The 15,287-nt window shown below is 34.3% G+C and overlaps 4 protein-coding genes across 5 annotated transcripts; all 4 read left to right on the top strand.

Moving 5' to 3' along the window:
- Nucleotides 2,524-3,812, top strand: LOC104706219 (protein elav-like). 2 transcript variants are annotated; one of them, XM_010422387.2, is made up of 4 exons: nucleotides 2,524-2,822; nucleotides 2,910-2,969; nucleotides 3,286-3,392; nucleotides 3,616-3,812. In XM_010422387.2, the coding sequence occupies exons 1-4, from the start codon at nucleotides 2,576-2,578 to the stop codon at nucleotides 3,715-3,717; spliced, it is 516 nt and encodes a 171-aa protein (XP_010420689.1). In that variant the 5' UTR covers nucleotides 2,524-2,575; the 3' UTR covers nucleotides 3,718-3,812. The 2 variants fall into 2 exon arrangements, with proteins under 2 accessions (XP_010420689.1, XP_010420688.1); XM_010422386.2 differs by having other exon boundaries at nucleotides 2,525-2,822; nucleotides 2,901-2,969.
- LOC104706218 (uncharacterized protein At5g19025-like) lies at nucleotides 4,422-6,484 on the top strand. Its single transcript, XM_010422385.2, has 2 exons — nucleotides 4,422-5,253; nucleotides 6,256-6,484. The coding sequence occupies exons 1-2, from the start codon at nucleotides 4,523-4,525 to the stop codon at nucleotides 6,299-6,301; spliced, it is 777 nt and encodes a 258-aa protein (XP_010420687.1). The 5' UTR covers nucleotides 4,422-4,522; the 3' UTR covers nucleotides 6,302-6,484.
- Nucleotides 6,569-8,898, top strand: LOC104706217 (pentatricopeptide repeat-containing protein At5g19020, mitochondrial-like). Its single transcript, XM_010422384.2, has one exon. It carries the CDS (start codon nucleotides 6,660-6,662, stop codon nucleotides 8,715-8,717), a length of 2,058 nt encoding a protein of 685 aa, XP_010420686.1. The 5' UTR covers nucleotides 6,569-6,659; the 3' UTR covers nucleotides 8,718-8,898.
- On the top strand, nucleotides 12,520-14,397 carry LOC104706216 (probable pectinesterase 29). The gene is made up of 4 exons (XM_010422383.1): nucleotides 12,520-12,835; nucleotides 12,940-13,099; nucleotides 13,199-13,417; nucleotides 13,903-14,397. Exons 1-4 carry the CDS (start codon nucleotides 12,621-12,623, stop codon nucleotides 14,314-14,316), a joined length of 1,008 nt encoding a protein of 335 aa, XP_010420685.1. The 5' UTR covers nucleotides 12,520-12,620; the 3' UTR covers nucleotides 14,317-14,397.

Below are 15,287 nucleotides of genomic sequence, written 5' to 3'. Positions count from 1 at the left end.
GGGGGGGGGGGGGGAGGGAATAATTGTTTACAAAAATTGGAAACCTTATCATAATTTAATAAATTGTAAATTAAAAATTAAAAATATTTAATATCAATGGCATGATTGTAAATATATATGAACTTCAGGATTTATTTCATAAATGTCTCAAAAAATGTATATATAGATTTATAACTTATAATATGCATACAGAAAACAAAATCTTATTTGTATGTTCTTTTTTTTTTAATTAATATCTATACATATATTTTAAAAACAGATTTTTTTTATTACATCCTTTTGGTATTTAAACATAATTAATGTATTTATATTTGTTGAATGCGTGAAGGTGTACTTAAAAAAAAATACATGTGTATATTTATCTGTGTTTCTAAATAAAATCCGAAATAATTTCTGATAACACTTTATTTTGGGGCTTTAATCCTCCCTCTCAAGATCAAACTGGTGGGAAGAAAGCTCAGGACCTCCTTTTAGATGACTTCTTCCAAATATCATTATATCACTTTCTATTTGATTGTTTTTTTTCCTTCTCCCAACTTGGTTTATTAATCTGTTGCTTACCCTATTTTAGAAATGTGAAAAAAATTAGCTGAATGTAGGTAACTTAGTGATATTTTTAAAACCATGACTGTTTAGCAGTTGCATGCATATTATTTTTGGTATATGTATATACAAATATAATCATACTAGAACATGTAAATTGTTAATTTTGCTAGCGATAGATATTGTCTACCAATACGCGTTGGTGCCAATAGACAAATGATTTGTTTTTTTTTTTTATAACTAAATATAGATAACATTTGTTGAGGTATAAATATTGAAGAAAAAATTAATAATTGGACCAAAATGTGGGATTGGATGTCAAAAACTATTCCCATTAGCCAAGTTGCATTAAGAGTTTTGAATGCCTCAATTATTAGCTTTCTCTAACACGTTAGTCGTTAGATGTATTCGATAGAGCCACAAGCTGTTTTTCATAACATATACTAATATATATATTTTTTTCTTTTCCAACATTTCAATTATTACTTGATTTATCTTATAGCTTTTGTATCAATGCGTGTCGTCAAAGAAAACAACTCGATATCAATGGGCATTCTTGAATTATTTACATTTTCTTATAGCGATTCCATGTTTTAATTCTGAATTTGTTTTATTAGTGATTTGACTAACTCAGTTTCATTTAGGTCCAAGTAAAGTATGTTCCACTTCTACGTACCTTCAAATCAGTCATTAATAAAGCTATACTTTTATACTATATGAATTATTTAAGGAAGAATAATTTACACGAAGAAACTGTTATTTGGAAAGGTGCATGCATTAATCAGTTAAGTCTCATCATCTTTGAAATTTGAGGACAAAGTTATGGGCAATGATTAACTATGTTTATATGACAAGTTGTTAATCTTTATTCTCGTGTGGTATTGGTGGAATTATGCAGTTATAGTGTAGTTATGAAAACTATCGCGAATTAGGGGAGCTAATATAGCAAGTACGAATCTTAATTTTCGAAAAGATTATATCCTTTTTTGTCGAGATGAAGATTGGTATATGGATGCGTACGTTTACTTTAAACTTACAACTATACGCACTCGATTCGTTTTTGTTTGTTTTGGAGTCTTTTGATTTTGACATATACCTCTATAAATTAATACTCTATAATTTAATAAATTTTGTTGGTTTCAACTCAGACTAGTATAAAAATTAAATTTTTTTAATAAAATAATAATTTTATAAAAATCACCATGTAATATATGGTTCCAACAAATAGAATAAATTAATACTGATTAACAATATAAATTTAAACATATAATTATATATATATATATATGTGTTGATATAATATATGCTTTTTTATTCAAGCTTGTCTCTATAAAATAATTGTTGTGTTGTATTTTCAAACTATGATAATATAAAATACTCTATAATATGTCATACAAAAGCATTTTTAAAAAAATTTCAGTATCTTGATATGTATAATTTTCATTTTGATAGTTTTATAAACTATTAAAATATGGTAATTGATATTATTATCCATAAATTTCAATTTCAATTTAAGTATGTCATATGTATAAGTAAATTTGTCTATAGTATTTATAATTTATTGTCAATAATATTTTCTAACAGTTACAAATTCAATTTCAAAACCGGAAAATTTATAAGATCCGAAAGCCTAAACTTATTTGAAGAAATTGTCTTAATTTCTATTTTTTAAGAATTTAAACAATTAAATATATATCTATATTAGAAAATAATAAATGTTAATTTATACATAAATTAATATCACTTCAAATTATCAAGTGTCATGGTCCAAACATTATTAATTTATAGAGATTTTAGTATTTTACTGTACACTAATTAGTTATACTAAAAAAAAAGAATTTTATACTAAAATACACTAAATTGTTAATAAAGTAATAGCATACAGTATACACTACAACTCTGTTCTCACTTTAAATGGGCCGAGATATTAGGCCCACGTTTTCCAGTTAAGGCCTAATGTGAGATATATATCAGAACAAGTTCGTCGTTTCCTCCTCTTAGGTTTGTCGCCGGCGACTAACCCGACGGGGAGATGGCACTGTCTCAGTCGATTTCATTCCCGGCTTTACACAAACACCAATTCATCGGAACATCTCAAAATCGGAGAATATTCTTTCTACCAACGACGGAAACTCCCAGATATCGTTTGGTTTCTTCATTTCATACGGCGCGAAGCAAACCCTGTTCTCCTCTACGAACCATCAGCTGCGTCACCGGAGCTAATTCGGACGATGGAATTAGAGAAGCATCTTCTACCTCTACTTCGATTTTCGTCAAGGGTATGTCTGATTTGATTCTCCCATTTTTGATTTGTGAGCCTATATAGTCCTAGGGTTTAATACGAAAATAATGTACAGGGCTTCCAGATTCAGTTAGCGAAGGTCGTTTAAAGAGAGTATTCTCGGAGTTTGGACATGTTAGCAACGGTGAGTCCCTCTTTGTCTCTGTTTCTTATGTATGTTTTATGTTTTCAGCTTCGGATATGTATGATTTGAGTTAGGGGGAGGTTTATTAAGTCGGTCATTTTTGATTGAATTGTAACTGTGGTTTTCTTGGTGTTCTTGTAAAACATATGTTAGGGTTGATTAGAGTAAAGCATTAAGAGGATCAATCATTAGGTTAGTTTTGGTGTTCTTGTAAAACATATGTTAGGGTTGATTAGAGTAAAACATTTAGAGGATCAACCAGTGAAATCTTGTTATTGTTTACCGTGTGACACTATATATTTTTTTTTTGTGGCAGTGAAAATCATCGTAAATGAAAGGACTCGGCAGTCTTTAGGATATGGATATGTTTGGTTCAACAGAAAAGAGGATGCACAGTTGGCTGTGGAAGCTATGAACGGAAAGGTAATATATAAAAAAGCTTCTTTGAAATTCAATTTATTCTCTGTAGTTTGAATTTCAAGCTTTGGTGGCTCTTCAAGATCTTTTGACAAAAGCTTGTTAGCTTGATCCCGAGACTCAAAAGCTCTCGAAGGTGTCCACCAAAACTCACCCGAGAGACGAGAGTAGCCTCGTGTTCTTGATTCCGGATTGGTTTTGATACTTTTTTTTTTTTTTTTGGGATTAGTTCTTTGATGGCAGGTTCATTCTTGTTAAATTTGGTCAGCCTGGATTGTCCGGTCGCCGGAAACCACATTCCGATTTCCTTTTTGTCAATAAACGATCTTAACAATTGCAGTTTATGATGGAAATGTAATATATATCGTAGGTCTCGTAATTATCAACTTATCAAGTATCAATCACATTGAATTCAAAGTTCTCACTTGTGCCATTTGTATCATTGTATGGCTTTTCTTTTTTCTTCTTCTTCTTCTATACAGAAATTTCATTTAAAGGAAACAAACAAAAGACATTAAATATTCTACAAAGGAAACAAACAAAATACATTAAACCGCTGATAAAGAAGACTTTGTGAGTTATGACCTCGACTGTCTTTATTATGAACATCTAAACAATTCATCCGTGACTAGTAGTAATAATAAGACTCAAATTTGACAAATTCCAAAAACCACTGATCTAAACAAGCATCTACATTTTAACATAATTTTTTTTGGAATTTCGTAGAGAAACATAACAACAGATTCGTTTGTAAAAAGAATTCGTACTACATTTTCTCTATCGGTCGACCTGTGTCGGCAAAAACTTTATTCTCGTTTTATCATTTAAAATAGTTTTCCAGTATGTTGTTTCTCTCTATCTAATTTTTGTATAATTTGCTTCTCTCGTGGCTTATTTTTTTTTCTAATATTTATTTATTAGTATTTTACAAAGAATTCTCAAAAATACTTTTTTTGTCCCACAAATGTTTTGTAAATTTGAAAAAAAAAAATATATTTAAATTCAATAATCATTATTTTTAAAAGCTTCCAAACATCAGGACTAAAATTTATGGTCCCAAACCCCAAACCTATACATACACAAAAACATTTTATGTAAATAAAAAAACCGGCCATCGTCGTCGTCGTCCTCCTAACATGCTCCATCTCCTCCTCGTTTCCTCCTCCTCCGCCACCACCATGCCACCTTCCTCCTCCGCCTCATCTAGATCCGCCGCTAAACACAGCTCCTCCTCCTCCTCCTCTTCTCTCAACCTCTGCAAACATTCACCGTCGGCGACTCTCGACCTCTTAATCCTAATCCTCGTCCTCTTCTCCGGCACATTCCTCCTCTCCTCTTACTTGTCTTACATAATCCACTCCTTATCTCTCCTCTCCTCTCATTTCCCTTCAATCGCTCTCTCTTTCTCCTCTCTCCTCCCTCCTCTCATCTTCTTCTCCTCCGATCATCGTCACGATTCCGACGACGAAGACGATCATCATCTCTCCGGAATAGCCACTCATCCGGCTTCGTTCTTCTTCGCGTTCGCTGTCTTCTTCGCGGCGTCGATTGCGTTTCTAGACCTGTGTTGCGGATCAAGATCGAGGAAATGCCGTAACCCTAAGTGTAAAGGGTTGAAGAAAGCTATGGAGTTTGATTTGCAGTTACAGACAGAGGAATGTGTTAAGTCCGGTTCGGTTAAGGAGATTGATCGGTTGCCTTGGAAAGGAGGTAGTGAGAGCAATCCTGATTACGAGTGTTTGAGAGCTGAGCTTAGGAAGATGGCTCCTCTTAATGGTAGAGCTGTTTTGATTTTTCGATCAAAGTGTGGTTGCTCTGTTGCTAAGCTTGAAGGTTGGGGACCTAAGCGAGCTCGGCGTCTTAAAAAGTATGTGCCTTTCTAACTCATAAGTTGTTGTTCTTTTGTATAAACTTAAGTCTTGAATTGGTTTGTGAATTTGGGCTACATTGGTTAGTTGGTACTGGGTGGCTAGTGAATTTATAGGTTTATGCAATTCCTGTTAGTTCTGTTCCTGCAAAGGTTTTGGTGCCATTGATCAGTTCGAGACCAGTTATATTTATAGGTTTATGTAATCCTCATTGGCTACGGATTTTAGAACAAACCCTTAAGGCTTTGATACTCCTTGGTATGGTGCTTATTCCAGTTGTTATGGTGAACGGAATTGTCAATATATGGATAGATGAGTAGTTTTGTGGTTATGCTCTTTCAAAGATATGCTGTGATCTTTTTAGCAGATTGAATCTTCTTTTTTTGAGAGATAAAATAGAAGAAACAAGTGAACATGACTCTCTAGTTGTTTGACGTAGTGTTTGTCTGGTATGAAAGAGTTAGCGCACATGCAGCCATAATCATGGAACATGTGCTCTGTGAATCATGTACGAGATGTGATTTGAAATCTCCCCAATTTCACTTTTAAGTAGTTGTGTAAAAGTTCATCATCTTCAGTTTGAAAAACTAATGTAGCTAAACTGTAACGAGATGCTAAAAAAATTCAAGCTATATGATCAGTTTTAGAGCATGAAGTAATGGGTGAGTCAAAATTGCGAATAAAGCGGGAAATGTTAATTCTAAATTTGCCATGAACATGTCCCTTGTCTGTTGAGAAGTGGTTCCACTAGCTAGGCAGCTTACATTTACAATATGGATAGCTTCTGTCTAGCTTTTTGCCTACCATAGAGGAAACACTCCATTTGTTTTTGTAATCATCTGTCTAGCTCTTTGCTTTCCTGTTTTCTTGGTGATTCCTGAATTCATCATAATAGCTCCTAGTGATTCTTGATTATAGACAAAAGCATTTAATTAAGGATTCCATTTTGGTTTTCAGTCTTCCGCTGTGTCTCTTACTTTGTTTGCACGTATTCTTTGCAGATCGCCGGCAAAATTAGCTGTAAAGGGATGTGTAGACAATCACTGATCCGGAACCTCTCCAGTTTTATACTTACAGATTGTCACATTAAAAATTAGGAGGCAAATATAAATTATTTCCCCATTTCCTATAGAGAAATCCATGAAACTAAAACATGTCTTATTGATCTTGAACACTTCCTCTGTGGAACTTTATACTCAGAAAATTCCAATGCCACAATGATCAAATCAAATGTATTTTTCGTTGTATTTATAGTCTTTTATATTCACATAATAAAATATATATATATTCTTTTGTTCCTGATCAAACCACAAGCTATATAAACTCTGTGAGCTTTGACGAGAGAGCTTTTTAATATGAAAACTGGAACTTTAAAGGTTTAGTTTTGTTGCTCTCATGGTCTCTTATGTTCGAATCGATTCAAATTCTCAGGTCTCATCGATGTTGGGTCTTGTCTCCTCAGCAGGCGAGATGTTTCTCTGCTCCGAGTCTGACCCAGTTCGATTTCTCCGGAGAGAGTCCCAATAGTGAACGGGCACTCGTCTCGGCTCTTGGATCATGCGCTTCCAGTAACGACATCTCTTCTGGCCGACAAATCCATGGCCGTGTCTTGAAATCAGGACTTGATTCCAATGGATTCATCTGCAATAGCGTTCTTAACATGTACGCTAAATGCCGTCTCTTGGTTGATGCGGAATCTGTTTTCCGAACTCACGCGAAGCTTGATTCTGCTTCGTTTAATATTATGGTTGATGGGTATGTTAGGTCTCGTCGACTTGTGGACGCGCTTAAGTTGTTCGACGTAATGCCTGAGAGAATCTGTGTCTCGTATACTACTTTGATAAAGGGTTACGCTCAAAACGATCGGTGGAGTGAAGCTATGGAGCTTTTCAGAGAGATGAGACATTTGGGTATTATGCTAAATGAAGTGACTTTGGCCACTGTTATATCTGCTTGTTCACATTTGGGTGGGATTTGGGATTGTAGGATGTTGCAGAGTTTAGCTATGAAGCTGAAGCTTGTGGATGGGGTCTTTGTCTCGACGAATTTGCTGCTTATGTATTGTGTTTGCTCATGTTTGAAGGATGCACGGAAGCTGTTTGATGAAATGCCTGAGAGGAATTTAGTAACCCGGAACGTGATGTTAAATGGGTACTCGAAAGCTGGACTGATCGAACAGGCTAAGGAGTTGTTTGATCAGATTACTGAGAAAGATATTGTCTCGTGGGGAACTATGATTGATGGGTGTCTCCGAAAGAATCAGCTTGATGAAGCTCTTGTTTTCTACAACGAGATGCTGCGCTGTGGAATGAAGCCTAGTGAAGTTATGATGGTGGACCTTCTCTCTGCTTCGGCTAGATCATCGGTCAGTTCCATTGGTTCGCAACTTCATGGTAACATCGTGAAAACGGGTTTTGATAGTTATGATTTTATACAAGCAACGATCATACATTTCTACGCTGTCTCTAATGACATGAAACTCGCTCTTCAGCAGTTTGAAGCGAGCGTTAAGGATCACATTGCTTCGAGAAACGCTTTGATTGCAGGATTTGTGAAGAATGGAATGGTTGAGCAGGCAAGAGAAGTATTTAATCAGACTCGTGATAAAGACATCTTTTCATGGAATGCTATGGTATCGGGTTACGCGCAGAGTCTTTCGCCTCAGTTAGCTCTTCATCTCTTTAGCGAAATGATCAATAGTAGCCAAGTGAAACCAGATGCAATCACAATGGTGAGTGTTTTCTCTGCTATTTCATCTCTAGGTGCATTGGAAGAAGGGATAAGAGCACACGAGTATCTAAGCCGTAGCTCAATTCCTCCCGACAACAATCTAACCGCTGCTATCATCGACATGTACGCTAAATGCGGTAGCATCGAAACGGCTCTAAACGTTTTCCGCCAAACAAAGAACATTTCTTCGTCAGTCTCTCCCTGGAACGCAATCATTTGCGGGTCTGCGACACATGGTCATGCAAAGCTAGCTCTTGATTTCTACTCTGACCTCCAATCTCTCCCAATCAAACCGAACAGCATCACATTTGTTGGTGTCTTGAGCGCATGCTGCCATGCAGGCCAAGTGGAGTTAGGCAAAACGTATTTCGAAAGCATGAAGAGGGATCACGGGATCGAGCCAGACATAAAGCATTACGGATGTATGGTTGATTTATTGGGAAAAGCTGGGAGATTAGAGGAAGCAAAAGAAATGATCAAGAAGATGCCTGTAAAGGCGGATGTGATGATCTGGGGGATGTTATTATCGGCTTCACGGACTCACGGGAACGTCGAGATCGCCGAGCTTGCGGCTACTGAGCTAGCGGCGATGGATCCATCTCACGGAGGATGCAAAGTTATGCTTTCGAACGTTTATGCAGACGCAGGGAGATGGGATGATGTAGCTTCGGTCAGAGAAGAGATGCGGACGAAAGATGTTGAGTGGTCACGTGCCTTCAGTGGTGTTGTGTGAATTGTTCCGGCCTAGTAGAGTTCTAACAAAGCTGAGTTGGTTATTTATGTTTCAAACGAAAGTGCTTTGTATTTTAAAAGCTGTTTGACCATTCCTGAAAAGATCTCCACTTTGGTAATTTTGTTTAGACTTCCAATGGGTCTTCTCCATCAAATATTCGAGGGTATTATGAACAAAAGGAATAGGGTTTAAGTTACAATCTTTTCATTCTCTTATTTTTTTCAACACTCTTCTCAATCTCATGATGGATATTTGTCAGTTATCATTAGGCCTGCGATAATTACATGAACCGAGAATTCCGAACCGAACCGAACCGAAATTCTCGGTTTTCAGGTTGGCTTCAGTGAAGAGAGCTGAACCGATCGGCAGCTTCATAAATTAAGTTCGGTTCGGTTCGGTTCATCATATCCGAACGGTTAACCGAAAGATATGAATCACTTCACCATCTTTCTCAGCCGACATCGTCGTCTTCACCATCATCATTCTCATGATCTGTTTTCCACGATTGTGGTCGAGCCGCCGACATCTCTGCATTTTTAACCTAGTTTTAATATGTACAGAAAAAAGAAAATACATATATGTGTATGTATATAATATAAAAACCTTAAAAAGGAGAAAAAGCCCAAGGAAAGTGGCCCATTTAATTTCTACTGATTTAATTAGGAGAAAAAACAATATTTGGGCTACATGAAACAAATGCCCAGTTTATTTCAAACCCATTTAGAATACAAACGCTAAAAGCACATAAAGTATCCCATTCTCTTTGCTTTTCTATTCGGCCCCCCTCTTCTTCATTCCTACTCCTCTTATCTGTTCCTTTTCTAAGTTTTCTTCTTTTTTTCTCATATCTTCTCTTTAGATTATAATTCTTCTTCTACTTGATTATTCTATGTTCCGCAGAGCAGAATGGCTCACGAATCGTGACTTTATCTGCTTATTTTTCATGGCCATGGAATACAACGATTTTCACTATCGAAAAAAAAAACGATTTTCATCAAAACTCAAAGATTTTCGGTTAGTTTCGGTTAAACCGAAATTAACTGAAACCGAACCGACTCGAACCGTAATCTTGTTCGGTTATTTTTGGTAAAGTTTTCAATTTCTGATTAAACCGAAAAACCGAACCGAATTGATCCGAACAAACCAAAGTCGCAGGCCTAGTTATCATATAAGTTTTCTTCAATATATTTCTTATCTCCAATGTAATTAAAAAAAACGAAAACAAAATTTTCAATTCAATTTATCAACAAAATATTATTATTATTATTTTTTTTTTAAAGAGATTTTGAGAGTATAATAACAGCTATATTGTATATTCAGGTATTTAATGAAGGTGTCTATTTTTCTTATTTTAGTTTGATTCCGCAATATTTAAGAAGTTCATAAGCAAATTATTTTGATATTTAAATTTCCAAGTACCTCAATTTCATTAATTAATTAACAAAAAAATCTTCAACCATCATTTATATCGTCAATCGAAAACAGAGGAACATTAACTCTTTTTTATTTGGTATGTTAACTTAAAAAAAAAAAAGAGAATTTTACTAGTTCTACCACTTTCAGAACTCATTCTTTTGGAATGTACCACGTTACAAAACCCTTTCAAGAACTACCACACTTCTCTTTAAAAATGACTATTATAACCCTTCCTTTTGTTTCCTTTGTAGAATCATAGAAAAATGTTTTTTTTTTTGTTTTTTTTATAAAGAACAATTCTGACGAATTTTTTTTTGTTTTTTCACTTTTTTTTTTCTATATTTCTTTACCTTTTTTTATTACAACTACATTAATTTTTTTTTGGAGATTCGGACAAGTTTACATTATATATAATTGTAGCAAAAAATAAATTTAGTCCATGAATAAAAAATACACAATGTTGAAATTTTTGATAGACAACATTGAAATTTTAGATGGACAACTTTGATACTTTTACAAATTAAACAAGTTATATGAGTTATCCCAAGTAAATAAATTGTTGTGAATAATTACTGTAAAGTTATTTATTATTTTCTTAATTTTAACAGAAAATAAATCTTGTCCAAGAATATAGAAATGTACAACAATGAAATAAATTTTGGTGGACAACATTGAAATTTTCGGTGGACAACTTTAATACTTTTACATATGAAACAAGTTATATGAACTTTTTACAAATTGTATTGATGAAACAAGTCATATGGACTCTTTACAAATTGTATTGACGGACAAAAAATTTGAAACAAAAAAACTTATTAAATGTGCTACCAAAATTTGTTATGTAGTTATTTGTTTTTTGTATTTGGTTATTCTTTCTAATATAGATTCCTTTTGCTTATACACGTGATATTTACAGTCCATTACATGTATGTCAATTTGGTCATTTTCTTTTCCTGCTGTGGTATATTGAAAAATGTATTTTCATTTGTGGTAGAATTAGAAAGTTTGAAAACAAATGTGTTGTTTTAAAAAACGATGGTTAATTGAAACAGATGATAATTTATTTAAATTATGGTTCACATATGTGTCATAAAAAACGTGTCATACATGATACAACACCCCAAAAAAAAACACACTGTAACCATATGAGTGTAATAACTGATTAGTCAAAGACGATCATATCATATTGTCATGTGAGATTAATTATATTTCTGGAAAGGCCACGTGGAGCAGCTTGTGTTATTGAGCAAGAGTGACTCACCAAAAGCCAGAGACGATCTGCTAAGGTCGAACTCGAGCATATAATCTTGAAGCTGATGGGTCCCAACCACCATCAAATCCTTCGGATTCTTTCCGCCGTCAAGGAACGCCAAACATCACCGTCTCCGTCACTTTTACCACCGTATTCGCACCGTAAAAACTCCACTTCGACTCCTCTATCACACCTGGCACCCCAATCTCTATCACCGGCACATTAAACCCCGTCCTCGTGTTCTTTCCTGCAGTGCGTGCGTCGAAGCAGTCTTTAAACGGTGCAATAGCTTGAGCCTTAGATATTCCCATTGTCTGTGAAAAAGTTAAACCCCTAATACAAACATATATTATTTAGTTTTCCTCTAAATCAAAACATAAAGAATCCCCTTTGTTATTTAAAGTAACACATGTATGTAAACGTTTTTCATGTTTACATGCATGTTTTTCTCATCTTAACATCTTTGAAGAAGAAAATAAAAACCTCGAAGATCAAAAGTCAAAACATGAGATTTTATGCAAGACTTAGCTTTATAATTTCTACACACTAATATTATATATATATATATATATATATATGAATAAATAGAAGTTGTATTATGCAAATGTCATAACAATTTAATGACATGAAAATAAATGGAAAAAGATGAGTGGGTGCAGTGTATCTTAATTAGTAGGCTAGTTTAAGTAACATTTAGCATTGATTGGTATGTATTCTATGCAAAAGGAACTCTCCTCAAGTGTTGTTGGCCTTAGTAAGCGGCACTCATTCACGTGGTGGGGTATTATAATCGCAGGTTAATAAGTCAAATTATTTTTCTTTTCAAATTTACGATGTTGAATTCTTTTTTTTATGCCTGTGCTGTGTATCAAAATTTGGTATATATGAAATGAAACTTCCTTCACGCTCACTTTGTAGTTCACACCTTTTTTATTTCATCACTTCATCTTATGGGCATCTTCATCAATGGATGTAAACAAAAGTTGCTTAAAATATATTTTATTATTAATTTTCAAAAAATTTAGTTTAAGAAATTTTAGAATTACACAATCAAAACCCATAATACATAATCAAAAGAAAATAAAGTATATAAACTTCATCAAAATATCTAAGAAAGCAGTAACCTCACGACCTTGTTAAATAATCCATTTCCTCCACTACTCTCATTTACCCTCTACCTCTTCTATAAACTCTTACGTTTTGATATCATCTCATAAAAATCAGAAGCTGTAATAATGGGAACTCATCGAATTATCACTGGTCTCTTCGCCCTTTGTTGTTTTTGCCTACCTCATCTCTTTGAAGCTAAACCATTTGGAGTGTACCAACAACAAGTGTTCGTGGATCAATTGGGCCATGGAAATTTCACGACCATACAAAAAGCTATTGATTCGGTCCCAGAAAACAATAGATATTGGTTCTTCATCAACGTTAACGCCGGCCTTTACAGGTCAATTTTTAATTGAAGTTACATCTATGTCTTGTAGGGAATTAGTTGCATATGTGAAAGTGCTTAGTAATATATATTTTTCTCTATGTCATGTAAAATAAAAGAGAGAAAATAAAGATACCGTATGGAAAACCGTTCATAGTAATTATCGGAGCTGGGAAAAAGATAACGAGGGTTGAATGGGACGACCATGACTCGCTTGAACAAAGCCCTACCTTTGCTACTGACGCCAATAACACCGTCGTTAAAAGCATCACTTTCGTCGTACGGTGATTTTTATTTTATTTTGGCATTTTCTATCTGATGATTCCTTCTTTTTATTAGTTATATAACTGGTTTCTTTGTTTATATTTTTTTTATAAGAATACCTACAACTTCCCAAGCAAAGGGAAAATAAACAATAACCCTAGAGTTGCGGCCGTGGCAGGGTTTATCGGCGGCGATAAGTCGGCTTTTTACTCGGTAGGGTTTGCTGGAATTCAAGACACCTTGTGGGACTCGGGTGGCCGACACTACTTCCACCGATGCACCATCCAAGGCGCGGTTGATTTCATCTTTGGTAGCGGCCAATCTATCTACCAGGTGAACCGTTACATTCTTCACAAAATGATGATATTGGTTTTATGAATTATAATAACATCGTACTAATACCAATTATCTAAATTAATTCTTAAACTTTTGAAGATTTTCCTTTAAAATGCTAAGAATTTTATTAACAGTAGAGAGGTCCGCATATGGTTGTGATGTTCAATCTATGGTCGGAATGGAAGCAAAGATATATACAAATATTATTATTGAAAAAAAAAATCTATGGAAAGCAAAAATATACATATATTTCTATTGAGAGTAAAGATATGATCAAAACTAATAAAATATAATCCAAACTAAGAATGTTGTAGATTTGATTTTGGTTTGGTAACCATTTTTCAAAAACGCCTAAAAACTAAATAACCCAAACCAAAACCTGATTTCCGTAACAGCCCTTCGGTTTTTCACATTGTAGAATTCAAATCCTATTTTATCCTGGTCTGATTTTAATCAAATGGTTTGTGTTTGGTGGGTTGTAGAGCTGTGTGATACAAGTGCTAGCTGGGCATGTACTAGAGGGACCAGGTTACATAACGTCTCAAGGACGGAACAATTCCGAGGACACGAATGGATTCGTATTCATCAACTGCCTCGTTTTTGGAACCGGCACGGCCTTCTTGGGCAGACCCTGGCGGGCTTACTCTCGAGTGTTATATTACAACTCGAACCTGACGGATGTGGTTGTTCCTGAAGGATGGAACTCATCGAACTACTGGAAGCACGAAAACCAGCTAACCTTTGCAGAATATGGATGCTTCGGAAGTGGATCAAATACAGAAAGACGTGTGAAGTGGGTTAAGAAGCTGAGTGAATCTGCCGTCCAAAGTTTCGCTGATCTGAGCTTCATTAATCGTGATGGATGGATTAAAGATTTACCCATAGCCGTGCCTTAGTTATAAGTTTTGAAACATTCGCCTACAGCCTCTTTTTTCCTAGAAACAAAAGTGTCAATTTAAAAATAATACTATTGTAAGTTTACCCCATACTATGTATGTAAACGTGATAATCCAGTACAATTCTAATTTACTTTTAAATAAAACTACTCACACAAACTAAACTTAAGATTTGAAATTAAAAATGAGGTTAAGTAATATGGACTTCTCATTTTATTGTTCATTGAATTGTTTTAGATGTTGTATACTTGCTAAAATGATATTCACGGTCATCCTAAATTCTATATTTTTATTCACTTTTGAGAAAACATGCATATAGCATATATTAGATTTTAATTTGATTTTTACAACTCATCTGTTGTATTATAAATTTATTTTATATGAATTAAAATAAAATGATCTAATACATTATTTATAAGCTCGCCTCCGGCTTTCATTATTGTTGGCACGGCTCTGGATTTACCCATCCCTGCTTGATCTCTCCTTTGCTTCCTAGATTTTTTTTTTCTTAGAAATTCTTACTGATCGATCATCCCTTTTTTAAAATATATGGTTACATTAGCAAAAAAATTGTACAATTGCTTTACCAAACCAATTTCTAGAAATTCTAGACGCGGATACGAAACAAAACATATTATTTTTACTTGTACTGTTGAGTCTTTCTTTTTATAATTCATAATGGTTAGTAGTTGAAACGAGAAAATGATGAGAAGTGAAGTGAGAAAACCAATGAATAGTATCATTTGGTTAAGAAGTGAGTTTAAGCGCTTAATGTTCCGAATTTAGGCGTCTTAATTAGGTATCACTCAGAGATCACTCACTACAAATTTTAGATGTCAACACTCAACACAAAGCAAACATATTAGAGCATGTGTCAAAATATAATTTAACATCATGAAAATTCAATGTGTTAGAGTTGAGTTATCAATTTTTTAAAATATTCAAACGATTGCGATTTTATTTTTATACTT

Source organism: Camelina sativa, chromosome 8 (genome assembly GCF_000633955.1).
Source record: "Camelina sativa cultivar DH55 chromosome 8, Cs, whole genome shotgun sequence".
In the NCBI taxonomy this organism is placed as follows: domain Eukaryota; kingdom Viridiplantae; phylum Streptophyta; class Magnoliopsida; order Brassicales; family Brassicaceae; genus Camelina; species Camelina sativa.
Note: the sequence above shows the minus strand (reverse complement) of the source record. Positions and strands in the feature narration are given on the sequence as shown.